The 27,918-nt window shown below is 34.7% G+C and overlaps 1 protein-coding gene across 1 annotated transcript in view; it reads left to right on the top strand.

Moving 5' to 3' along the window:
- Nucleotides 1–27,598, top strand: part of LOC124362922 (protein spaetzle 3) — a 95,254-nt gene extending 67,656 nt beyond the window's left edge. Inside the window, exons 2-5 of the mRNA XM_046817815.1 lie at nt 17,273–17,397; nt 23,558–23,842; nt 24,970–25,095; nt 26,873–27,598. Of these exons, the coding sequence (XP_046673771.1) occupies nt 17,273–17,397; nt 23,558–23,842; nt 24,970–25,095; nt 26,873–27,035 (699 nt within the window). The 3' untranslated portion in view covers nt 27,036–27,598. The remainder of the gene's footprint in view (nt 1–17,272; nt 17,398–23,557; nt 23,843–24,969; nt 25,096–26,872) is intronic.
- The last annotated feature ends 320 nt before the right edge of the window (nt 27,599–27,918 follow it).

Raw genomic sequence — 27,918 nt, 5'->3', positions numbered from 1 at the left:
AGTAACCTTTTCCTCTGCGGTTGTGGAAGAAACTGGCGGAGTACAGATAAAAGTTGAATCAGACTTTTAAATATCAAGAGTGTTCATATTTCAGAGTAATATCAGTATTATCAAGCCACTGTATTATAGAGTGATGAATATGATGAAATAAAGTGTTCTTGTAAATAACTTTTATTTTCAGGGTTTGTCAACATATTTTTTTTATTTAATAGTCCACTGTGATAAAATATAATTGTTAAAATATTGCAAATCATTTAAATTTGTATTTATGATTTTTATTTATTTATGATTTTTATTTTTATTACTGGCTAGTTTATTATTTTTGTAATAACGCGAAAATCGACATTTTTCAGCTAACTTCGCATTTCAATTCTATATATTGCGTTACTCATATAGGTTAATTGACTCTTTTAAAGAAACCTATATTGAGAATCTGGAGTTCAACTCATATGATACTCATTTATTACGGTAAAGATTAAATTGCAGTTTATCATACATTGTCACAATGAAAACAAATCATCGTACACTTCAATGTTAAGAGTAATGAAATCCTCCAGTTCGTCCAGATCTTTAAAAGAAGCAATACATTAAATAAATAAAAAATAAACTAAAACAAATCAATTAATTAATTAAAAACTAATTACAGTACAGATACAAGAATTTCCTAAGATCAACAATAATTGTTTAAGTCATGATTAATCCCAAAAAACTCATCCACTTCATAAAATGGGTGTTCCAAAAGGAAAAGCCAATTTGTTTTAAAGTTACCAAATGACAGTGATCTTAATTTATTTAGCAGTGCATTCCATAATTGTGGTCTAAGAGATAATGTTGCTAATTAATATTGCTTGGAAGTCAATTTGCTTGTTACAGTATTGTTGCACCCCTTGAGTTATATATAGTTATATACTGTAAACGCCATATTTCAATTAATTCAGTAACTATGGAGAACTACTGAGTGAAGATGGTGATCTATGTCAGATACAGTGTGCTCTTAACTCTAATTTTGGGCTGCCCATAAGTGTCCAAACCATTTTGTTTCGTGAGGACGCCATAGTAAAACAAATGGAAGTCTTAGAAGTTCTTAAACATCTGATTGTGGTGAGTTAAAGAGTTCCAATATAAAATACAATATATGTTTCTTGTTAAGTAGACTTATTTCCAAACTGTTAATATTAAGACTTGTGGTCTTAGCAATACAATACTGATATGTGAGCTGTGGCATATCCAGGAATTGAGTTTTGGTTGGGGGAGGGAATAATTGTCAACTTAAGATTCCTCAGCGGTTAAAAAGGACGGATCAACTTAATCTTCTTCAATAATGTTTCAAAAATTCAGTATATTTGAAAAATGTGGATCCAAATTTTCATAATTGTGTTAACGAAGGTGAGTATCCACCAACCGTACTACATTTTACGTACGTTCTTAATACCTACTTAATAAAGTGCATGTAGCGAAGTTTCTCTATAATATTTTGCGATAGATAGTGTGAACTAACAATCAATTTTACTTTTCTTAACCCTATAATAACGGTAGTTGTCTCTCAGAATACCCACCAATAGGATTCTAGCTGCGATAGAAAATTCCATGGTACAAGCAGGTAATAGATTATGGCAGATTTACCCGATGTATAATTTTGTTTCTAAAAATTTATCTATTAGTAAATGTATTTATAATATAAACAACATTGTTATAGGCTAATGATTTAAATTAGGATACTAAATTACGACTGTTATAGTGATAGATATCCACAAAATGAGCGTTTAGACGCTCTTTAAACGGTTTGGGGGCTCTCCCTCGTCCACTCCTCTGAATACGCCGGTGCACGTTATAGAGTAATAACAAAAGTGAGTCACATGAATTGGAGGGAAGAGTGTTTGTCAAGGTGCTTGTGATATTTCTTCAATGTTACTGGTGTCATCGTCAGCAAAGGGAGAACTGAAGGTTATTTTAACAATGCAGACAGATTTCGACACCTCACTGTCTCGCCTTGGCGTGCCTAAGCTCTTATAACAACCGGTACACGGCCATATGAGGTATTATAAAATACTCCTCTTAATGTATCGTTTACTACATATCGTTGCCCAAAGTTCCAAGCAGAAACGGGAAATCGCAGCCGTATAAATGAAAACAATCTCTCGTTCTCCAAATTTTATAAAGACGGGGTTAATTCATAGCTAGCCCCTGTTTTTCGCACAAACCTAGGAAGTACCCACCCTAACAGTATAGCCTATTATCCAAGAGCGCAGCATAGCATACCATCTGGACCAGTACATACAATCTCGACGAAGGGCTGTCAAAATTCGTGGGTAATAAAGGTGTTAAAAATAACAGCTAATGATTTTCTTAGTCTGACTCACTTACAACTATCCATCAGACACATAAATAAAACTCATATCACCGTCAGACAACTAGACAAAGAGATTGAAATTCACCACTTTCAGACAAATAATTGGTCTAGGATATGGTTAGTAGACTTACCATTTATTTAAGTGTCTGGTTTTAAGGATGTCAAGGGTGATATGATCTGAGAAAAATGTCATCGTTCCAGAATTTTAACCCTTTTGATAGCCACTAATTTTCTCGAATATTTTTCCCTGTAAGGTATTTTTACTACCTTAAGCAGACTTTTTTTAAAGAAACTTCTTCAAAAACAATGATTTCTCCTTTTTCACTTTACATATTTTAGCTAGAGCCTTTTCTAAGTGTATCTTTATTTTCTCAGTAACAACGGTTAAAATAGTTGTTGTTCTTTTCTTGAAACTTTTGTTACTTAACTTTCTTTCTCCTCCTTTTGGTAAAGGTATTTTTTCTTCTGGTGACACTGACACGTGTTTTCCCAAGCCGTAACGTATTTATTAAGTTATTTAATGAGAATTACTAGTTCGGTTACGGTTACAATATCTTTGGGACAAATACGTTTAGGTTTTTTGTACCTTATATTTTATATTGATGTGCAGGAGAGAATATTAAAAAAATATGTTTATATCTTTTAAAAATTGAAGGAGAAAGAGGGCTCTGTTCTTTCTACCTCACATCCCACAGATGTGTCAAATTCGAAAAAAAATATTAACCGAAAAACAGAGTATCGAAGGACCCGACAATAACGTCTTCACTGCATTTCTTCTATACGTAGTTAGTTGCAACTAGCTGTCATTTGATCTTTTGACCCTAATTGAATAGGGTTCTTTCTTGGACTAAGAAGAACCTAGGTACAGTACCAAGTTTCGAGTCTATAGAGCCTGTCTACCAAGAGTTACGCATCGCGCAGGAACAACCAACGACATAGTTCCAAGAAGGACCAGTCGTGTGATATTTCGGGAAAATACAATTTCCCATGACAAGTTTCTTCCATTTCTTTTAGCCTTGTGGCCGCACGTCACAATGGCCGATTACAGATCTTTCATGAATACGCAGAAACTCACGTATTTTGGGAACAAAATGTGTTTCGGTGTTGATTCGAATTATCGCGCAACAGACAAAATCTTGACAGGGAGTGACACGACAAAGGTGGCATTGAGCAGAACAGGACGAGGACCGGATATCGCCTGGGAGCGGAACCGCCGGTCGTGTCATCCTGTGGGGGCGGAAGTTGGAGTGGAGACAGACAGAGTCAGTCGTAGTGGAGTAGTCGTCTCAGTGAGTCAGGCGGTGTCCGTGGCAGTGTCGGTCTGTTGTACGCGAGACAGACGAGTCGCGCCAGTCTGTGTCGGACCTGTGACCCGTCGAGTGTTCGTGTCAGTGATGCTCCCCACCGCGATGTCACCTCGGCCGCCCACTCTGGTACGTGAATTTCAATTTTTGGATTTAGTAAACAACACTCTGGTTTCAAAGTTTTCATCTTGCGAACGACTAAATTGCCCTGGTTTATAAATCCCGTTAAAGCTCTATTTATTTGGAAATAAAAATAAAGAATACTATAAATTTAAATATTTTATTTAAACAAATTTGGGTTAGGCATAAATCGGGTTTTGTACAATTAATATGCTGTCAACATGCTTAATTGTGACTTAACTTCGTTCTCAATGAGATAACATTTTTTAGTTGTTGGTGATTTTATTCATCCAGTCGAACATATTCGGTCAGTTGAAGAAACGTGCCTACTAATCGATCTATGGGAATGTGCATCTTTTGTTCAATGTTTCATATGCCTCAGTGTATTTTTGTTTCTCAATGTTGCTTTAGCAACAGTATTAAATGCTTTGAACCACATAACAGTCAGTGGATTGTCTTTGCTTTGAATAAACACAAATTTCCCTCTATCTTTTTCATTTATTTATACATTAATGGTACATAACGAACAAGAAAATAAAGTGAATGTTTATTTTAAGTACACAAGTTATCTGTGTTAACAGTGTATTCTGTACTCTCGTTATAAGGAAGAGCGGCGCTGGGCGTACACTCCAGACGTGTATGAATGAAGTGTAGAGTGGCTGGCTATAACCTGTAAGCACGAAGGACGACTGCTCCTTAGAAAGGATAATTTATCAACATCCCAAGGAAATAAAGGAACCCACAGTTCAAAATGGAATCCTACCTTGTGGGTTATAGGATTTGGCTACACACAAACCAGTATCTTATCTGGTATTTACGTTGGAGAGGGGCTAACTCATTATTCATTTTTCACGAGGGTCGAAAGTAGACCGACATTTTTATTTTTAAATTATGTATTATATGAATAGGGTGTTTAGAAATTTGTGTGGATAGTAAAATGTTTTCTGTCATTATATGTCCTCTCTCTTATCCAATTTAGGAAATGTGTAGCCTATTTACTATTTTTTTATTAATAAAATCAAATAATAGGATATTTATCCTCCATAATGAATGGCACCCGTTCTAAGAACACCCTCAAATCGGGTTCCAGCTGATTTAAAAATTCCTAAACGCGTGCAACATTATAATAAACTCCAGATAATAAAGTATAATAATTATACAAGTATAAATAAAATATAATAAGTAAGAATTAAGTCAAGTAAGTAAAAGTATAAAGTACAAAGTAAAGTATAATTTTGCTTCTAAGGAATTCAATTATGTTTTAAGTTCCTTATAACAATAACAAAATTCAAGCCAATAATTAAGATAGTTTGTTTTAATCACCGAAGACTCTATGTTGCTTCCGAATACCACGATTCCACGATTCGACCGTTATACCAATTGCAACCATTTCAGGCAAAATTAGTAAAGAGGGGGGCCGACCCCCAGATCCTTCTATGTATACGCCCCTGGCATAAGGCGGTATACAGCCAAGGTCTACAACCAATACAAGAATATAGTATCTGGTATGAAAATCTCACAAATGCCTCGCATACGCAACTGATTACCCACTACTACCGTTAACATCGCATTTCCTCATTTTTCTCCTTTAGTCAACAACTCAAAAATATAAATGTAAAAGTTAGCATAAATATTTAATATTTAACGAATTTAACACTCGTTTCTTTTATTTCATTAAGAATATTATATGTCTAGTATTCTATTTTAGACAGTTTTTTTAGAGCAAAGTTTTATAATTTTATTAACAGGACTCTTTGTGCAAAGCCAGTTTTTCAAATCCCATCTAATAAAGCATAAAAATCATTCCCCACTAACACTAGGGTAAACATGTTCTTATAACAAATGAATTTATACAAATATAAATTATTGAACATAACCTGCAAATAGATAATTTGAAGAAAATGAAAATATAAGTATACAGCAAGTTTAAAATATAAAAGTAAATAATAACATATAAATAATTATTTTATAGAAAACCAAACTTGAAGACACTGACTCATTATGTTGACAGGTTTTTAAATAAATTAAATATGTTTTATCGTATATAGGTATTTTCTATCAAGCTACATCTCTAAATGCTAATATTTCACCTCCAATAAAAATATATAGCGAAGATACAACTAAAATTCCACATAATTGTTTGTTAAATGTATTTATTTCTCAATCATTTCAAGTGTATAAATTGTACAATCAATAATGAAAATACAAAATCATTACCTTGATTGTGATTTACAAGTTACTAACAAATAGGCCTATTACAATTGATAGCGAACGAACTATGTTTAGCTCATATTTAGTTTTATCCTATTTACGTAGTAAACAACGTAGTAAGTTTGTCGCCTTCCTGAAAATTTCAATTTAGTACGTATTCAAAATTAATGAATTCGTACAAAAGTATAAATTAAGAAACAAAAACATGAAAACGTATGTAACAGAATACATTAAGGTTCAACTATCATGGATCAGTATTAGAATAAACCCTGTAAAATCCTAACCGATATAAAAAATTCATAAAATGGCGACTCATAAAAACTGCCACCATCATCTGCAGTTTCATATGCTACTATCTATGACAATAAATTCTCTTGAATAAAATGAGCCAAATTTAGAAAAGATCCCTATTATGCGACGTATGAAAATAACAGACTACAAATTATCATATTATAATAGAACTAATATAGTTGGTTGTGAATGGATGGGTTATATTAGACAGGTAAATATGGTTTTTTTTACTTTTACATACCGTATATGTTTAAAACATAACTGAATTTTTAAGATTTATCATTAATGTTCTATGTATGTATAAGGACAAAGCAAATTCTTCGAAGCGCATCACTCAGTGGCGTATATAGAAAATTATTTCGGGGGAACTGACGCACTGGATGGTTTAGCAAATATAAAATACGCTTCAAAAACAGGAGCTCAAGAATCTTCTTCCTTAGAATTTTTGAGCTTTAAGACCTTATAAATTTGCTATAGTTGGGTGCAGTTTTAATAATTGCCTTTCAAAATGACTGAGGGGGGGGGGCTTGAGCCCCCTGAGACAACTCCTTATATACGCCCATGACATCGCTCGTAACAACTCGCTATTAAAGAACACGCAATATTGATATAATCAGGCTTATTATAAATTACACGTCCTTGGTAGTGCACTAATTACAGCTCGAGAGGATGTCAATTTTGTCGGCCAGTGTTGTAATAATGAATTGTCTTTTGTAATTTGCTGAACTTTAAGACTCCTTCAACAAGTTCTACCTACTATAATAAGTAGAGAAATTTGAAGAAAACAGGTTTTCTTCTGGACATTTGCCGTCGTTCAGTGATACAAAAAATCATTAACACTACGTTTCGAGATTTGCAATCTGTTTGTTAGGTTAGTTATTACGTGAAGAAGAGATCAGATTGCAGATGTCGAAACGTAGTGTTACTGATTTTTTGTATCACTGAACGGTGGCAAATTTTCGGAAAACTCCTGTTTTTTCACAGCCCTGTCATCGTGAAAAACTAACTTCAAACAAAGTAGAGAAATTTTATTCTGGGGTGAAATTTAGGCATAACTGTCAAAATGAGGATCATTATATGCATACGAGGTCAAGTTATATAGCTAAAGGTTTATTTCTCTATGCATATTTTTACAGACAATAATACAGCAAAGACATTTTTACATTCTTCCGAAAAATAACACAAATATTGCGTCAGTCTAGTGAGTGACAAGCTTCAATGACGCTCAGCCATATTCCATGGTTGTATATGTACTCGAAATAAAGTTTTATTATGTACAACTTAAAGTCACAGATAAAATCATTCTCAAGATAATTTGCCACATGATACATTCACATTTCGGTTCATTAACATAGCTTTCATAGCAGAGTGTTAAAATAATAGCAGTTCAGATGAGCTAGGGAGGGTACTATAACGCAAGAATGTGCTGAAATAAAAACTTACCTTCGAATTCTAACATTGAGTATAATTGTTTCATTGTATAGAAATGAAAATGTCACTTGTTTACAAATTTATTTACTCTAATATTTTATTGCCTATATGTTTCCTATAAAAAATTAGGTTTCATGCAAAATTTCAAGTCCACAGTTCATATTCAGAATATCGTTACACAGATATACAGCTTTTTTTTCCAACCCTCCGATTGATATGCTTCACTACCGCTCAACCAATGTGAAATATGTTGTTAATATTTTAAGACTGCCTTTTACGTCTCTGATGATCTCAATGTAGTACCTACTAGCATATAATGATAATTTATCTGCGATGGTACACAACGTGCTAAGAGCATTTATCTATTAGTAAGCTACTTACTATCTGAGTTATATGTGTCTGGTTGGGACAATATACAGGTACAACAGAATATGTGAAAGACCACGTAAGTAATGCAGGTTCATTTAAACATCTCGTCTATTATGCAACTAACCAACCCAACAAAGTAACTTCATTACATGTATTGGTAACTTACTGAAAATGTAATTTAATTTGATACTTTGCTGCTTTTCGATCTTCTGGCCCAAATTCAATAGCATTCTTACTTGGACCAAGAGGAGCCCATCTAATGTTCTAGTATCTTTCTAAGTATCTAGGACCTTTTTATCAAGAGTTATCGCACAGACGAACGGACAAGGACACGATTTGAAGAACCTGTCGGGTCAAGGAAATGCTTCATATTAAAAAAAAATTCATTTATGTGGATCAGTGAATAGGTCATAACAGTGAGAATATATTTTTCGTTAGTTGGGTTATGTAGAATGGTTTCAATAAAATGTAATGTAAGGCTTTAATTAATAACTAGCAGTTACCCGCGTCTTCGCACGTAATTTCGTAGGCTTTGCACGTTTATATGTACTTCTGGTTCCAGTGAATTATATTTCGACACCAAAGGGAAGAGTGTGTCATCCCTTTGCTTTTCCTTTAATTACAGTAAAATTGTTACGGGAGACAACCAGTTTCGATAACCTTATCTGCAAAATATTAACAGCTTTGTTCATCATGGGGAGTGGGTTTAGAATGCCGTTTAAATATTATTTTCAATGCATTAGATGGTTTATTCGTTACTGGTGCGATCTAAAATAAAATTTAGATACTAAGTTAGCTTTGCAATCTGTAAAACACTGCTGATCAAGCACGGTATAACTATTCAATATTTTCTAAAAATTTAAATTTAAACAAATGTTTCTGCCACTTTGGTGATCTTCATATGAAAGTGTTAACAGCTGTTTAGGGTCAGTTAACTTTGGATTACGTGTCGTAAATATCATTTTCCAGAATTATTAAATATTTTGAGAAACTTTTCCAATGTTCCTCACCATTCTTGGGCTTCTTAGAATATTTCAAAACCAAAATTAGCCAAATCGTTTCAGCCGTTCTCGATTTTTAACGAGACTAATGAACGTCGTTTGATTTTTATACCTGTAAAGTAGATTACAGATTATTAGATCCTAGAAAGAGTTGATGTTTCTAAGTATCAAAAGCAAATGATGCTATAAACCAGTTGTGATTGAAATCTATTCTATCCAAATTCAGCCCGACCTTGGCTATGGTGCCATAATTTTACTAACGCGTTCTTTGTATTTTCGTCATATTCAAAGAACACATCAGCAAAGAGTATCAATCACAGCTTACAGTTTTATACTACTCTAATATCAACCGGTGTGCGACAAGCCGTGCCGCGGAATCACTGAAGACAAAGTTCCAAGAAAACAGGCTCCATTATAGAAGCACTACCTGTCATTAGGGAAGGAGAGAATCACCGTCGACCAAACATAAATAGAGAATAGAAACAATTACTGCCGAGAAGAATAGGAATGTAAATAGCCATGACGTCACTGTGTGGTCAGCCCTTCTTATCATCAATCAGGTGGCCTGTGCTGTACCACATTTCCTTATACTCATTACTCGCCTAACAATCTTAATTTGTACAAAGTTGCTTGCAACCTTGTGTTTTATTTTCGTAGCCTCAATTTACGAGTATTTATCTTGATGACAATGTCGTGTTTGGATACTGTCTTAAGAACCTTTCAGTGTCGATTATTTCATTCAGGTACACTTTATGAAACTAAGTATTACTTGATTTTCACTATGTAAAATTTTATTTGTTGGTCTCCTATAAAATACCAAATTCTAGGATTAGTTTTTCGCTTTGGCGCATTCACTTGGACATACCGCCGCCCCTTCCACTACCAACAGTATTACCTAAGAAAAGCAAAATCCTGTTTCCTCAAAGGTATACTTTCTTAAGCAGTAAATTAAATCGAACATATCATGAGTTTTTTCAAAACTAAAATAAGACAAGTATTGTAAACAACGAACATGGGCCTTTTCAAAATTCACCGTTACTTTATTTGATCTAACTAAATATCAACTTTATTTTTTATATATACATATAACATACTGTGCTGTCATAGAATATTATCTCTTTATCTCTTTGTATTTTTAATTACATATGTTTTTATTTAGTACAAAATTGTTGATGTTATTATTACTTGTATTCAGTTGTGTGGGTCCGAAGATGTTCTCATTGAGTACGAAAGGCCTCACAAAAATAAAACTTATATTATTGGAGAGTTTGTTTAAATTAATATATAATTTCCAATAAGAAAAGAGCTTCAAGAATGTAAGACAAGTATGTTGATTTAAGAGTGGGATGCTTGCACTCAACCTAAATTAATTACTTTTGTTAGATTGTTTACTTCCCTCTGAGACCAGAAGGAAAAGCACTGAGGTCAGTTCGATGTCTAGGTATCGTGCGGACAGATAGACAGACTGACAGACAAACAGTTGCTATGTACGGAAGTTCACTGGTCAACAAAACAGCTCAGTGATAAAGGATGAGAATCGTTACCCAGTGAAGCGTATGGTGTATTGTAATCAAGTAATTAGATCAGCAGATTTATAGTGATGTACTGAAATTACAAGTCAACTGACAAGACATGCTGGAAAAATTCATGTCAAAACATTAGATTAAGAAAATGCCCATAACTCATAAGCAAACATACGAGCGAAAGTTGCCTAACGTTGAATTGAATAATCTACTGCTTTTATTTGTGGTTTATTTGTCAGCCTCCAAAGGCTCCAGGGTCTTGTAGAGTTCCATGCATGTGTTCCAACCACAAAGCGGATATTACAACGCGGTAAGAAGGACCCTGAGCCGCCCCTGTTTGACACAATTACAGAAGACATAAGGTTCTGACAACCTGACAGATAGTTCCTTCACTGTTCACTTGCAACAATTTACTATACATTGTTGAGCCCACAACTTCGCGGCCTTCGACACTCTCAGGTCCGTGTCCTGCAGCTCTGTCTGTCCTGCTCCTGACCTCCATTGTCTTTTTTATTGGGCAATTCGGATATGTTTTGTTCCTCTTTTATCTTTGCTTCAGATAGTTCAATCCTGCTTGTAGAATTTATATGCCTTTGTGAAGATAACATATCTTTAAATATGTGAAACGTAGTATTAAAGACAGATTTTTATGCAAATATGTTATGTGTCGGATTGTTCATTTCCATGAAAATTGATAAACGTTGGTAATTAATATTTCTTAGTTAATGGTATTATTGTGTTACAAATTTAATACAACGCTGTAGAAATTTTTGGATGTAAAACAAGTGAAAATAACTGTTTGTGTGTCTTCATTAAGAACTGTGAACCCTTTGAAAGTACATATAATATATTCTTTAAATACAGTAGGAACTACTATTCAAAAGTTTTGTTTCACGAAAAAACAATTAATTGTTTTATTTAATGTTGCAAGATAATATTCTAGTATCGGAAGTTAATATAACATTGGGTGCTGGTAAAGTAGCGCACATTTCAAAACATTTACATTAGTTGATTGTTAGTTATATTTACAAAAATGTGGCATTAGTTGAAGGCCACTTACAAAAAAGTAATACATGTTTCATATTTTAATATAGGCTGTACATACACTGTAGTTTTGCTAGTGTATAAAAACAATTTGCACTGCAACCAATTGATGTTGACGTCTACATTAATTGTTATGTTCGCTTGGTTATGTTGCGAAGGTCTGAGAACTTACGACGTTGATAGATAACTGGCCTGCATTAGATTAGTAGGCGTGCGCCAACAGCCAACGTCTGCCAAGCCTTTAGTTGCTTCCTGGAAGAAACATATTACAACATCTATGTAGTTGTCAATAAAAGTGACTGTAACGATGAAAGAATACGTGAAGGTATAAATACCGGAAGGAGAGGCAGTGGAAGCCATTATAGGGTAGGTGACAACAATAGCATATTCCAAGCCTTTAGATGCATCCTGGTGAAAACATATCATTACATCTATGTAGTTGCCAATAAGAGTGACTGTAACGATGAAGGAATACGTGAAGGTATAAATACCGGAAGGAGAGGCAGTGGAAGCCATTATAGGGTAGGTGACAACAATAGCATATTCCAAACCTTTATATGCATCCTGGTGTAAACATATCACTACATCTATGTAGTTGACAATTAGAGTGTCTGTAACGTTGATGGAATACGTGAAGGTATAACTAATGGAAGGACAAGCTAGTGGAAGACATTATAGGGCGTGAGCCAACAACAACATCTGGCAAACCTTTAGATGAATCCTTGTGGAAACATGTCACTACATCTATGTAGTTGACAGAGAGTCTGGAACGTTGAAGGAATACGTGAAGGTATAAATACCGGAAGGAGAGGCAGCGGAAGACATCATATGGTGTGAGCCAACACCAACATCTGGCAAACTTTTAGATGCATCCTGATGGAAACATATAATTACATACAGGTATATGTAGTTGTCAATTAGAGTGTCTGTAACATTGAAGGAATACATGAAGGTATAAACACCGGAAGGAGAGGCAGTGGAAGACATTATTGGGCGTGGGCCAGTAGCTGTTACAAGACAACTTCATTTATATATTTGGGTAAAACAAGCATCTGTAGTAAATTATGTCATGAGAATGATCTAAACCTCTTGTCCGCCCAGTAGTGTTTTACTATCATTGATGGTCATATGTAATGGAGTTGGCATTGAACGTTATAGTGGGCGTGTGGCCAGTAGCCGTTACAAGACAACTTCATTTATATATTTGGGTAAAACAAGCATCTGTAGTAAATTAATGTCATGAGAATGATCTAAACCTCTTGTCCGCCCAGTAGTGTTTTACTATCATTGATGGTCATATGTAATGGAGTTGGCATTGAACGTTATAGTGGGTGTGGTCCACAACTTCTGTCAAGCTCCTAGGAGTGAGAAGCAGCGATCCGTAGTGCCTGACATGGAAATTGATCAACTCTAAGTCCGCCTCGCCTTATTACGTTCTGGATTCTTGGATGGATACTGAGCGCTCCTCAAGGCCAAACCGGGCACTCAAATATCTCCATAAGAAGGTGAAGGCGAGTTACAATTTCTCGTCCTTCTTTGACATTTGAATGTATTATAATATGTAATAAAAGTAGGACTGACATACTTCACAGTGATAGCGTTACAGCATTCAGTATTGATTGAGATGTTTGAAAGGTCTGTACATGCAGATTACGTAAGTAATCAAATGGATTCAATAATCACAAATGGGTTAGAGTTTGTGTTAACTTTTAAATAAAACTATTTCTTTGTTGTAATGGAACAGTAATAGTTGATTACGTATGTGTATTTGGTTAAAATTATTGTATACTATATATAAAAAGTTGAAAAATATTTAGGTAAAACTATTAACAAGCTAGGAGTACCCCATACCAGGCTTCGCTGAAGTTGTAAGTCAATAGTTTATTTCATCCCCAATATGTCCTGCGTAAAGACAGACGATCGTAAAGAAAAACCAACCCTCAGGCAGGCAAAAGAGAATTTCTGCTAGGTTCTACTGAGTAATATTCAGTTAAATTCTACAGAGGAATTGATTAACTTCAAAAACGACGTTGTCTAAACAGACATGGCGTTACATGAATAGTTTCGAGTCCATATCATATAATTCGTTATTGAAATATCACCCTGAGTTAAAGGCTTTGCTAGCGCTCAGCCAAATAACATGGAGGAACATGAATTTTCACCTAACTTTATCTACATAACCAAAATTTATACATTGGAGTATCGAAGGACTGGTTAGAACGTAACGCAAGTCTTACCAATTAATCTTCCAAATATCACATTTTATTATGTCATAATGCAGTTATATCAAGCCTATGTACAAACTGGTTTATTCTATGATTGTCTTGTTGCCATCGTGGTTACCCATAAGACCTAAATAAACACGGTTGAAACGCCAAATTCTCTAGATTGACATGCACCTTCATCGAATTCGAATGTTCTTCGGGTAGAAATGAAGCTTTATGCAAAAATTCTAGTCTTATAGACTAATTTCCTCAAAACAGTAATAATTGAAAGTTTTTGAACCCTCGAGTGATAGACATCGCTGACGCTCAGCGTATAAATAGTTATTGCCTTAAATCCAATATTGTTATATTAGTACAGTAAGAGTACATTGAACTGTCTGTATAAAACAATGGGGCAAGTTAATGTTAAGTATTTTTTAACTCTCAATGAGATATTATGTAGCAGGGACATATCATAAACTTTATATTAAAACCCATTTTCTTTATTGTTATGAATTGTTTCATATTTAATTAACATATTTAATCAGATCCATTTCACCTTTCTCTTAGCGCAGCGTCTTGAATATGACACAGTCATAGACTTGACTCCTGGAATCTGGAGTCCTGGTCCGTCTGAAAAGAACCAAAAAACCGGTGACGAAGAAGCTCAAAACAAACTACATCGTTTCGACACCTGAGACACCAACAGTAGAAAACACTACTGATATAGATCACACTTGATTTTGTAGTCTACAGTGGGTCCTAGGTGTGTTTTGTTTTTGTGGTAAAAGTGGACTGCGAGTTCGCGTGGTTGAGCGCTTGGAGTGGCGAGGGTCCATAATCCTTCAGGAGTCCTTCAATCTTCTGGATAGGGTATAGAATAGTATATAAACTCGATTTTTCGCCTATCGAATGTTTTAACTATAATATGTTGTTAATATCAGCTTTTTTAGATTATATGACATCTAAGAGGGTGATGGTATATTTTAGTAAGCTATATTACAGTTTTATATATATATATATATATATATATATATATATATATATATATATATATATATAATACAGGGTGGAAAAAAAGTATGGAAACGCTTCACTAATTTTGTATGGCTTCACTTATACAAAATTAAATTTTTTGTACATCACCACTTGTATTAAGAACCTAGTTTTTGAGACCAGTGGGGACATTTTATCTTTTCAGGGGGACGGCCCGTGAGGAGTCGGACGAAAATCTTAAATGTAAGCATAGGCCGAGTTTGATATCAAATTAAAGGTCTAGTAAAGAGAAACTCATTACCGCAAAACCGCACTTAAAATGGTTGACCCTATCCAGAGTACGGGCCGTTTGAATTTCAGAAGTAACGTTTTGATTAATTATTATTTTTCCGCAATTTCACAGTCTCAAGTGAACTGTTCTGACTGAAAATGACACTTTATGGTACACAATTATCCAAAAGAATTAAATTAAAAATTATCTATGTATTACAAAAAATAACCATACCTTTTAAATGAGGTGCTCAAACTGCTCTCCGAACACTTGTTGGCAATGAGCTAGTCTATTATAAAAACCTACTGCAGTCACATTTTGAAGCATCTCGGGTGTAAATTCTTCTTGCTTCTTCTAATAAACGATTTGTCAGTTCCTCAATGTTGGCTGGTTTAGTTTTATACACATTATCTTTTAAGAAGCCCCACAAAAAGAAATCTAGTGGATTAAGATCCGGTGACCTAGCCGGCCACTCAACGGTACCCCTGCGACCAATCCAATGGTTAGGAAACACTTCATCTAACAGATTGCGCACACCGCAAATAGTAATGGGGCGGTGCTCCATCTTGCTGAAACCATACTGCATTAAAATTTGCCCCAAGAAGAGCACGCACTGCTGGCAAAATGTTATTTGTCAACATATTGAAATAAATTTCGCCTGTTAGATTTCCATCTATCACAAACGGTCCTACAATGTTATTGTTTATTATTCCAGCCCACATATTCACTTTCTGAGGCCTTTGTGTTGGCCTTCTATCATCCAGTGTGGATTATGGTCGGCCCAGTAACGGCAATTATGCCTATTAACTTGTCCATTAACAAAGAATGTAGCTTCATCTGAAAACAATATCGAACTTAAAAAATTTTGAATTTCGTCACACTTTCTCATCATTATTTCGCAAAATTCAGTCCTTCGATCAAAATCATCCTCTGCAAGTTCTTAGGTTAGGGTTATTTTAAAAGGGTGATACTTGTTTTTGTGTGTAAAACATTCAACACTGAGCTATGGCTCATATCAAGATCTTCTGCAGCCACTCTGGCCGAGGTGCTGCTGGGATTTTCAACAAATGTTTGGAGTACATCCAAAGATTTTTGTTCATTTGTAGCCGATTTAGGCCTGCCACTTCTTTCGCGATCTTTGACTGTTCTAGTTTCTTCAAATCTTTTTACTGTCTTAAACACTGTTGACTTACTAATTGGGGGTCTATCAAGAAAAGTGTCATTAAACAAATGCGCTGTTTCTTCATAGGGACGAACTAGATTCCCATACCCACGCATCATAAGCAGCGTGATTGTCTCAAACTCACTAAGTGACATTGCTTTTAAAACTAGTAGAATAAAATGTAAACACTTAAGTAAAAAAAATTTATAACTATCGCAGTACCTTCTAGTGAAGACTTTAAACTTTAACTTACGTGGACGAAATTATAACGTAGACTAAAAAACCAAGTTGATATTAAAAATACAAAACTGTGGAATTTTGATGTGACAGTACTGTTTGTATTGCCTAAACCAGTTTATGTTTGCCTGAGATAAAAGGGCTGGAGGGACTGGACCTTGACCTCAATGTTGATAAGGAGTTACGGTGGTATTATTGAATACTCTCAGTTTCTTGAAGACAAGACAGGAAAACCCCTATTTAGTGTTATCCAATAAAAATTATTTTTTGTTGGAAATTGTTTTTCAAATTTACATAACCGACTTAATATACTACTGAAAGTAAATTAGTTACTTCACAAGACAAAATTACTCAATTTCTTTGTCATGAAATTCATACGGTCCGTACTCTGGATAGGGTCAACCATTTTAAGTGCGGTTTGCGGTAATGAGTTTCTCTTTTACTAGACCTTTAATTTGATATCAAACTCGGCCTATGCTTACATTTAAGATTTTCGTCCGACTCCTCACGGGCCGTCCCCTGAAAAGATAAAATATCCCCACTGGTCTCAAAAACTAGGTTCTTAATACAAGTGGTGATGTACAAAATTTAATTTGTATAAGTGAAGCCATACAAATTAGTGAAAGCGTTTCCATACTTTTTTTCCACCCTGTATATATTTATAAATTAAATTGCAACCTTAGAAGATTAAGTAGATTATAGTATATAAAGTCGTTATATTAATCAAAATTATTATCATCATTTTCTTTTTTTTACAGATTTTATGGACGGCACTTTCGTTGGCTTTGGGCCTTGAGATCAGAGGAGATGTCATCAGAGGAGTGCCCTGTATCAAACGCTTCCATCAGCTCTTCTGCCCCACCGCTGGAAACAGTTACCCCATGTAAGTTACCTTCGTCTTCTATACATTAGCCCGTTATCTCGTCTCTAGATGTCTCTATTGAGATCAGAGGTAACTTCTTCATTGTGACATACTCTTACCGTTACTCTTCATCTATTTCGGGTTTGTTTGAAAAGTGCCTTATCGAAATTTGAATAATTACTTAGTAATAACAACTCATTCCATGAAACATAATAATACAAACCAATTATTACCTATATCGGTGATATAGAAATTAGACTATTTCTTGACAAATTAAACCAAAGTTTGAGTTTGAGAATCGATTATGGTAATAGAATAATAGGTTTACTCAAAAAAGGTGTGCGACTGGCAGATTGTATTTCCCAGTACGATAGGTTTGAGATAAGAAAACACTGAATAAGAATATGTGTGAAAGAACACATTTCTAAAAATGTAAACATATAATGATTTTATATTTCCTCACGCAGTCTTTTCTCTCTTTTCATTTGAGGTCTTTTAAAAATACACAGCAGCGAGCATACGTTTCATTAACAGTTTTGAAAATTATTAAAATATAATTATACAAACTTTTGAAAAAGAACCTAAATTAAATATACTGCGTAAAATCTTCGTTCCAACACTAAAAATAATACTTAAAATTCGTTTATCAACTATATTATTATACTCTCAATATTTTCGCTTTGGTACAATTTTATTTTTCAGCTTCAAATGAATTTCTATTGTGAGACTAATACGACTAGTACTATTTTATGATAAACAATCACTAAAGTATAAACTACTCGTAGATTCACTGAAATTGTGATATTGAACATGATCGTTGCTCAATGTTTATCGTTAGTTTATTTTCTTATTACTAGCATAAAAAATTTCAGTGTTCCACTTACTGTGTTTATCACTAAGGGTGGTTTATTTTTCTAGCAGTCTCTCTTGAAGGCAGACATTATGAGTCTATTTTAATACAGTCCACAAGAGGTAATTACAAATAAGGTGAAAGTGGGATTTGTACTTGTCGCGGTCCAAGTAAAGTATTCGTAATATTTACATCCTAGAGCTGTACAGCAAAATCAACAACAAATAACTAAACCGATATAAACTAAGAGTTCAAGGCCGCAGTCACCACAAGAATAGTTCAATAGTTTTGTGTTCACACTCAATCTTCGTATTAGATCACCTATAAAACTTGTTGTGTCTGCTTCACGCCATTTTACTTTCTTATTAGGATGGTGATCGTCACCTTTCGTGAGAGAATTTGATAAAGATTACGTTATGATCCTCATATAATATTGTAAGCATCTAAGATGAGATGATCAATTGAAGAAGACACTGAATCTAATAAATTATCTTCAATTTTACTTATCAAGATGGCAGCCATATAGGAAATTTACATTTCTTCCGACTAAGCGGGAAGGCTTATTAATTATTTGAAAATAATGAATAGATCACGGATTTGTAACAATTCTATGACTACAAAATATCAAATATCTCCTATATGTGACCCCCAGTACGTTACACTGTTCAGTGAAGAATCAGTGTGATTGATGAAAGAGATACAGTTACTAACTACGACAGACAGTTTCTTATGAACTATTATTGTTAGTTAAAAAAGACAATAGGCAACGTTAATAAAGGGAGCCCTAAAATCATATATGTAATCTGAGCATAGTGATTTCGGACTTAGCCATTTGGTCTGCTGATTTCTGCAAGTCAAATTTCTTGTTTTCACCTCTATATAATAATCTGAACTCTCTAAAAGACTCAAGACCTAATACAACACATATTCAGTCATCCCACTGAGGTTACCAACTAGTATCCAGCAACAGAATTTACTATAATTGTGTTATTTCCTGTCAATGGTGACTTTATTCCTGTATAGATGACATGATTTTATTTCAGCGCACTGTATCTCATTGTAAATTTTCCTATTTTAACTCTCCTTTAAAATCTAACTTGATGAACAAAAATTTGAATATATCATATGAAAAGTTATAGAAGAAATATTCACCTGTAGGCGTTAAATTTCGCATAAAACTACATTACCACGTAGATAAGAATAGTTGTATGATAGATCATGTCCAACCATGGAAGTTAGATGAGCATCGTTGAAACATCAGTGGACTGACACTATTTTTTTGCCGCGGAGATGTAAACATTTCTTTTCTGTATGATTGTCTGTCTATCTATCTTTCCAAAACACATTTCTGGAATTAATTGAGATACAGATTTGATACCTCGCTAGAAATCTCATCTGAGCCTGTTTTAGAGACACGTGGTTTGACGGAACTTGCTCCAAACCATTGAAATGTTGAATCCTATTACAAAGTGGTATTGACACATGGTATGTAGGATGAGGAGCTTAAAAAAACCTCCTTTCACTTTCTCTAAGAGATATTGAACTCTACTTCCGGAGGGGTGGGTCGGTGGGTAGCCGCTTCTGAGCTTCCATGACACACAGTCTGTGGAAGATTATGAAGCAATCTCGATCTTAACTACCGCCACCATTGAAGAATGAAGCAATCGCTGTTCCAGTATTTACCAGTAAACGCAGAAAGCAAATGCGTCTTCTTCAGTTGTAATCCTTCACAGGCTTTTGAACTTAAAGAATCCTAACGCCTCCACAGTCATCAACCACAGTGATAAAGACCTAGTGGGGCCATTTCTTCAGTGGTCAGTGACGTATTATTTCTGTACATCAATTGAGTCGTTCAGATCTAAATGACGTCATTTTTTGCTTTGCCTGGTTTAAATTCCGCTCTAAAAAACTTGAATTACGTTTCAATTAACATAAACACTTTATTCTGTATCCACCCATCCATGCTCAGGATGATGACGGTGGAGCTCCTTTTATCGACGGGAGATCCCGACGTCACGTGCTATGCATGACGTCACCGCAGGTAGATTAATCTCCCAATCAGCGTGAAGTCACTGGCTCGAACAGTTCTCGGGAAGCTGAGTGTTACAGTCTTATAAATAATTGATGAGAGCCCATGAGTAAGCGCTCCTCGGACACGTTATTAGCATCGGGCTTCCGTTGTGACCATCGTCCAGTTCGTCACTGTCACTGTCACTGTCGCTATCGCTGTTGTCACGTCACGTTTTCGGTATTACCTGTTATTTTTGTTCTAAAGGCTGTAGGATTTTTACTCTTTTCAGGCAAACGACCGAATTCATTGTCATTGAGATAAATGCTACCGAAAATGATTAAAAGTTGTCTGTGATGTAACTTTTAATTTTTACACTTAGAGTAACAGTAGACATCTCAAACTTCCTAAATGTATACCTTCTGCGAATTGCTGGATTATAACCCTACACTAACTTGACGACTTCGAAGCTATAACATTCCATTTAATTTAATAAACAAACTAATTAATCTCCGATCTTCTCATGCCGTAGGCATTTCAATCAATCAATCGGTAAGTGAGACTGATGGCTGAGTTTTTACAAATGACACTCGAAATCCCTTGATTATAACGACTTTAAATTTGTATTGCTCGATCTATTTAGACATTGAAATCGAAGGCTATAGAAAAACATACAGACTTTAATTATTAATATTAATAGTACTTCAACAATACGTATATTATATACACCTGAAACCGTACATATAATATATGGCATGGCAATAAACCACTTGCAAAGTTGTGAAAAGAGAAAATAATTTATTTGTTATTAAGAAAATTACAGTCTGCTAGAACGGCACTTTAATTGTGTCTAACTTGGTCGCCCCAGATTAATTTGTTGTGTCATGTAGTTTACAAATCTACTTCTGAAAGAGTCGGATAAGAACGAGCTGTTCTGAGAGCCACATTGACTTTAGCTTCAAACACGTTTATTCCATTTTTAATTCATATAATTATGGATGGTGTGTGATTTCAAATATATAATTTATATGCATCTGATAACCGAATTTGTTTTAGTTTTCAATATTTTTATTGATTACTCAAAAATAAAGAATTGAAGAAAAATATACAGATACTTTTAAAACAGAGAGAGGAGTAAGGCAGGGAAGCATATTGTCACCTTTCCTTTTCAATATTATAATGGATGAAATTATTCTAGAAGTACAAGGAAACAGAGGAGCAGAAGAACTTAAGACAATAGCATATGCGGATGACATAATGATATGGGAAAATAGGGAAGAAGAGTTAGAACGAGAGTTAAACAAATGGGCAAAAGTGGCGAAGAAATATGGTTTAGAGATGAACATACAAAAATGTAAAGTAATGAAAGTAGAGAGAAGGGATGGAAATAACAAAGACGTGTTAGTTGAAGGAAAAAGACTTGAAAAGGTGAAGGAATTCTGTTATTTAGGAAGTATCATAACAGATAGGGGCACAATAAGAGAAGAGATAGGAAACAGAATATGGAAGAGTGGAAAGTTTTTCAATATGGTAAAGAAGATTGTGTGGAGTTGGAACATTGGGAAAGAATCAAAAGTATTGATGTATAAATCTTATTTCCAACCAATTTTATTATATGGAGCAGAGACGTGGACGTGGACTAAAAATGATTTAAGCAGATTGCAAGCTGCAGAAATGAGATTTTTAAGAGGGATAGAGAAGACTACAAGAAGAGATAGAATAAGGAACGAAATAACTAGAGAAAGATTGAAGGTAGTTTCACTGCAAGAGACAATGGAAGGAAGAAGAATACAGTGGATGGGGCATGTGAAGAGGATGGGAGATAATAGAATGCCTAGAATAGCACTGGAGAAGGAGGAAGGAGGAAGAAGACCAAGAGGAAGACCGAGAGGAAGATGGGAGGACCAAGTGTGGAAAGACATAGAGAGAAGGGGACTACAGAAAATACAGGTGGATGAAGAGGAGACCTGGAACGATAGACTAAAGTGGAGGAGGCTGTGTACGACGACCCGTGAGAACGGAAACGTCTGACGATGATGATGATGATGATGACTCAAAAATAAAATCGAAACTTTTTGTATTCAACTACTTTTTGTGGTGAATCTGTATCCAGCTGTACTGGCAGCCATTTTGATCTTAGCCCCGTAAAAAACGTTAAACCTCTAACACGCATATGCCCTTATTTTGGTCGTTGAGTTATAGAAGATAAAAAATCATGGCTCATCATTTAAATATGTATTTAAGCACATCCAAACGTTTTTTATATTGTTTTCCAATAGTTTTATTAGTGTTTCAGAACAAATGTAATAAACTTGTACTAGCCTATACCGCTTAAATACTCACTATACAAACGAGAAATCTTTTGGATACGTATTAAATATGTATTTAAAACAGACATCTCCCATAATTGTACTTCAAAAATAAAAACCAAAAGTGATCGAGATTTCGTATTGTACTAATAGGATAAAGCGCAAGGCCTTTTCATAACAGCTGGCTCTTAATAGTGTATAATTGCGTTAAAGAGGCTTATTATAGTTGGTTGAATGATATAAATAGATCTATCTAATAGTACAGTAATAGCTCAACTCTTCTGGAGTACACCTGCAGACCATAATAATGTTCGGACTTCTTGCAGTTCAAGGTTAAATAGGAAAGTTTGAAGGGATGTTTATATTTAGAGAACGACTTTCACTACGTAGTTAAACGCCCGGCACAAGATATAACTAACTTTGGCTATTTCAATAACTTCCACCTTTGTTATTATATTTGTTGAAGGTTTCAGAACTATTAAAGTGCTTCTAACTCTGGACAAAATTAATAATTAAAATATTTTTGATATTATCAAGTGAAAGGCATTGTTTAAAATGACTTTAAAAAGATACACTATTTAAATTTAATTAATTGTGAATAAGTTAAATGTGCATGCATTCAAAGCACTCAAGTAATTGTAGACCATTTGAAAATTAACAGCGTGATTACTTTAGCCCCATGCATCGTGTATTATGGTTTTGGGTTTCACAATATCAAACTAGTATGGTTCACCGCAAAATTAAAACTAGAAAAATCCAAAACCTTTTAGTATTTTGATTTTTTACCGAAAGCGTACAAACAAGTTCGTAATTAAGTATTTTAGTAGTAAATGAACTATAAATAATAAGTGAAAACATTGCTCATACAACAGCCAATAGGTATTACCTACTTATTGACTGAACGAAGTTTCATATCAGCCTTAATACTGCAAGAGCTTAAACAATTTTTCAATCTGTAATAAATTTTAACTCAGAACTTTCACATTTTTACATTGGTGATCCTGTTGTTTACAGAGATAGAATCGAGCTGTTCATAGACGAGAACAAGGCTCTGATGAAGCGGATGTATGGAGAGTTCCAGATGAGCACAGAGTATGGTCCACCGGCGCGGGAAGTGTTTGAAACGCAGCGAAGAACGAGGAAAAAACGAGCGTCAACGAGTAAAGAGAAACCGAAGTCAAACAACTCGACTGCGCCTGACCCCGTACAGGAGGGGATCGACGGGACCGAGACTTACTTCGGAAAGTTAAGGCAGACCAGGCAGTCTTTCCGCAACAATCAGTCATCTGACTCTGGAAGGTAAGCTTTTATAACCCTTATTTCTAATAATATGAATGGGGAAACTTATAAATTTTATTTTATGTATAGCCCAATGGTGGTTTTTTTACGCATAAGTGAAAAATCTCATATGATGCGATGTGACAGTCAGGTTTCGGGATCTATATCAACAGAGACAGGAGTAACCCAAGTCTCTGGCTTAGAACCTATATTATTCCGATGGATTGGATAGCGATCCAGTGATGTTTACACCGTCCGTTTCCAACATTCTGCAGCTCTGTTATCCTTTAAAGATAGTTCTACTGCTGTCAGATACTTAGGCCTGTGGTACAGCAAAGATTATAACTTGCTACAATTATTGAGATATTGACATAAGGTATATAACTTTTATACAGTCTAAGACATATAGTTCTTTTGAAACTATATTTTATCCTACAAACCCAACAGTTACTAACTCATAATGAGTAAGTGTTTAAAACGCCATGAACTTAGATTATCCTGAATAGTGTTCAGTTGTCATTTAAAAACTGATTTAAACTCTAAATTTTCTACTGTGATTTCAAAAAAGGTCCCTTTGAAGAGTACAGTTTTGTCAAATTATGAATTAATACACGATAGTTTTAAAAGCCATTTCCTACTGATTTTTATACGAGTTGAGTGTTATCTAAGAATGAAATACTTGACTTTCGAATAAGTTTTCTTTTGTAAATAAATACTTAGTTAAATGATTATTGTTTCCTTTATAAAATCAATGCGGGTAGTAGGATTTTGTATTATGAGTAGAAGCCACCATATTTAATCTTTCCTCTTAAATAAACAAATTTTGATTTCTTATAGTGACATGTGTTTGTTATCAACAGATTGTTTTTGTTCCAGAAAACATTAATTTTATTTTGGTATCGAATATTCTTTATTTACGCCTACATAATTAAGCCATAGACATTTGCATGCAATGTTGTATTTAACGTGTGTATCGTATTTAATGTAAATGTTCACTCTATAGGATCAAAACCTAAAGGACACTTTTTAATTGCGAATTAAAGAACATGTATGTCAATTATCATGTACAATTTATCTTATATGCCATCATAAAAGATTATCAATGTATTATTTTAAAGAGCGATGTTAAAGATTGACGCTTGTTTCAGAGTGGATGCTTGTGAGTCTAAAGTGGAGATAGTCACCCCGTACTGGGCAGCCAACAGTGCGGGTAAAATAAGAGCGATTGTCAACACCCAGCACTTCGAGCAAGCGATCCACCAAGAAGTTTGCTCGTAAGTCCTTCAACATAATTTATTAATCCTGACTTTCTTCTTGTCCTTGTTGTAATGGCAATATTCGTATGCCGTACTGTGGTGAGAAACTCACGATGTGGGTATTTTACTGAGTACCACATTTTCTAAGCGACCATCAACAACTAGCCCTTCTAGTAGTTGATCCATCTAGAAGTTTGCTCGTAAGTCCTTCAACATTATTTATTAATCCTGGCTTTTCTTCTTGTCCTTGTTGTAATGGCAATATTCATATGCCGCACTGTGGTGAGAAGCTAACGATGTAGGTATTTTTCTTAGTACAACATTTTCTTAGCGATCGTCAATAACTAACACTTCGAGGAGGCGATCCGCCTATAAGTTTGCTTGTAAGTCCTTCAGCATCATTTATTACTCCTGGCATTTCTTCTTGTCCTTGTTGTAATGGCAATATTTCATATGCCATGCTGTGGTGAGCAGCTAACGATGTGGATGTTTTACTGAGTATCAGATTTTCTGAGCAATTAACAACAACTAGCACTTCAAGCAGATCCATAGTAGTCACCCTTCGACATTATTCTTCCTGGCTTTTCTTCCTTTCTTGTTTTATTATAAGTGCGCTTGCGCCGTACAACGGTGGGCAGTTTGAGCAACATGCAAGACGACTTATAAAGAGATTTTTTTCAAATCTTTTGTAATTTACTCATCTGGCTGTTCTCCCGTGGAATCAATGGACTTTTTTATTAATTGTAAAGTTCCATTAGGATATTAGCTTAATACAGATTATTTTACATTAGTACATAAAGCCACTACATTTGAATTTAATTCATGAATTTTCTTTTTATGTTTCGAATTATACGCTGAATTAGATTTCTTTTTAACCGTTTGAAACATTTGGTCAATTCCTTGTAAAATTTACAGACCATTGGAGTTTTATTTCACATTGAACATATATGTATTGTTGGGAAATAACAAACCAAGAAGGGTTAGGCATTTGAGGTCAGATGCATTTCCGACGTAATTTCAGTTATAATTTAGTTTTTCCTCCTTTACACACACACACACACATCTTGTTAGTTATTATAGAGTACGATATTTAAAAAAATGTTTTATATATATATACATATATTCTTTTTTTAGTGCTCTCATATACTTCTATTTTCTTATTTTTAAAGTTGAAATTTTGACAAACAGTGTAAAGTGGCTAAAGTAAACAATTACCAGATTTTGTTTTGTAGTATATTCCATTCCCAAGTAAAGACTTGTTAGCTCGGAAATTTGCGGTCATACTATTCTGAGGGTTAAAAATGGTGTCGTATTAAACAGTAAAATGTTTTATTTTGTGTAAAGGGTGGATATATTAAATGAGACACAATATTACAAGTTGGTATATTTTGGTATTTTATTTTCGAGCTGGACTTTATTAGCATGGAACTCTCTCTACCTGGATAGTTTACTCTGGAGTGAAATATTAACAGTGACGATGTTGTTTGTCGACAGGAAAACCCAAACAAACCGGTGTTCGTCCGACTGCGGTTGTGAGCAGAAGTACAAGTGGCACCGTCTGTTGGACTTTATTAGCATGGAACTTTATCTGGATAGTTTACTCTGGAGTGAAATATTAACAGTGACGATGTTGTTTGTCGACAGGAAAACCCAAACAAACCGGTGTTCGTCCGACTGCGGTTGTGAGCAGAAGTACAAGTGGCACCGTCTGTTGGACTTTATTAGCATGGAACTTTATCTGGATAGTTTACTCTGGAGTGAAATATTAACAGTGACGAATGTTGTTTGTCGACAGGAAAACCCAAACAAACCGGTGTTCGTCCGACTGCGGTTGTGAGCAGAAGTACAAGTGGCACCGTCTGTTGGCGTACGACCCGGACAACGACTGCAAGGGCATATTCATGGACTGGTTCCTCTTCCCTTCCTGTTGCGTCTGCCGGTGTAACGCCACGAACTGAACCGTCCAAAGATGACTGAGTCAATGACATTGTGTAGACTGCCGAATCGCTACCTTACCGCTACCATACGGGCTTACACACAGTCGTGCGAGCCGTCTATAGTGATTCTGTATTTATTGAGTGGACAATCTTATAAATAGCCACCGAACTGGTGTAAAGGCAGTCAGAGGCTGTCAGTAAATATCGATTGTAATTACATTGCTAATTTAAATGTACCATATAGTTAGTGCTATAATATGAAGTTTAGGAGTCTTTGTTTGTGGAAGACTTGTGCTGCATAGTCATTTTATAGTGCGTAATTAGATGTTTTCAGTTTGGATAGATTAGTGAAACTGCAAACTAGCATATAGGTGTATTTATAATATATGTGTATTTTAAGATAAGTTTTATGTTCAAATTATTTATATATCACCATAAACAACTCGCAGTCAAGCTGATGTTAAACAAGTATATACAGTTTTATAAGTGTACACTGTCATTAAGTAGACATAACTACAGATATTTTGCAACTGTGAATAATGTACCAATGGTTACGATAAATAAATAAAAACACTTGTATAGAATTATGTGTTTAAATTGTTTCAATACCCTCTTCTAGAAATGCAAATTTACAACATAGGCCTACCATAGTAATTTGTTTAGTGATAAGCATAACAAAAATGTTGTTTATGATTGAGACAATAAGTTTAATATTTAATTGTAAAAAACGTTTAGTTGCAACATATTTTTCAATATAGTATGTATTGTAATTAATCAGGCTATTATGAATTATACAAAGTGAATGAATGTAGATAAAACTCGTTTGACAGGCGTATAGTTTTTCGATCATATGTTAGTTTGATATTTTAAACACATATGCGACAGAAACGAGATTCAAATACAA

This window comes from Homalodisca vitripennis, chromosome 5 (genome assembly GCF_021130785.1).
Source record: "Homalodisca vitripennis isolate AUS2020 chromosome 5, UT_GWSS_2.1, whole genome shotgun sequence".
NCBI lineage: Eukaryota > Metazoa > Arthropoda > Insecta > Hemiptera > Cicadellidae > Homalodisca > Homalodisca vitripennis.
The sequence above is the reverse complement of the archived record's forward strand: the minus strand, read 5'-3'. Positions and strand labels throughout refer to the sequence as shown.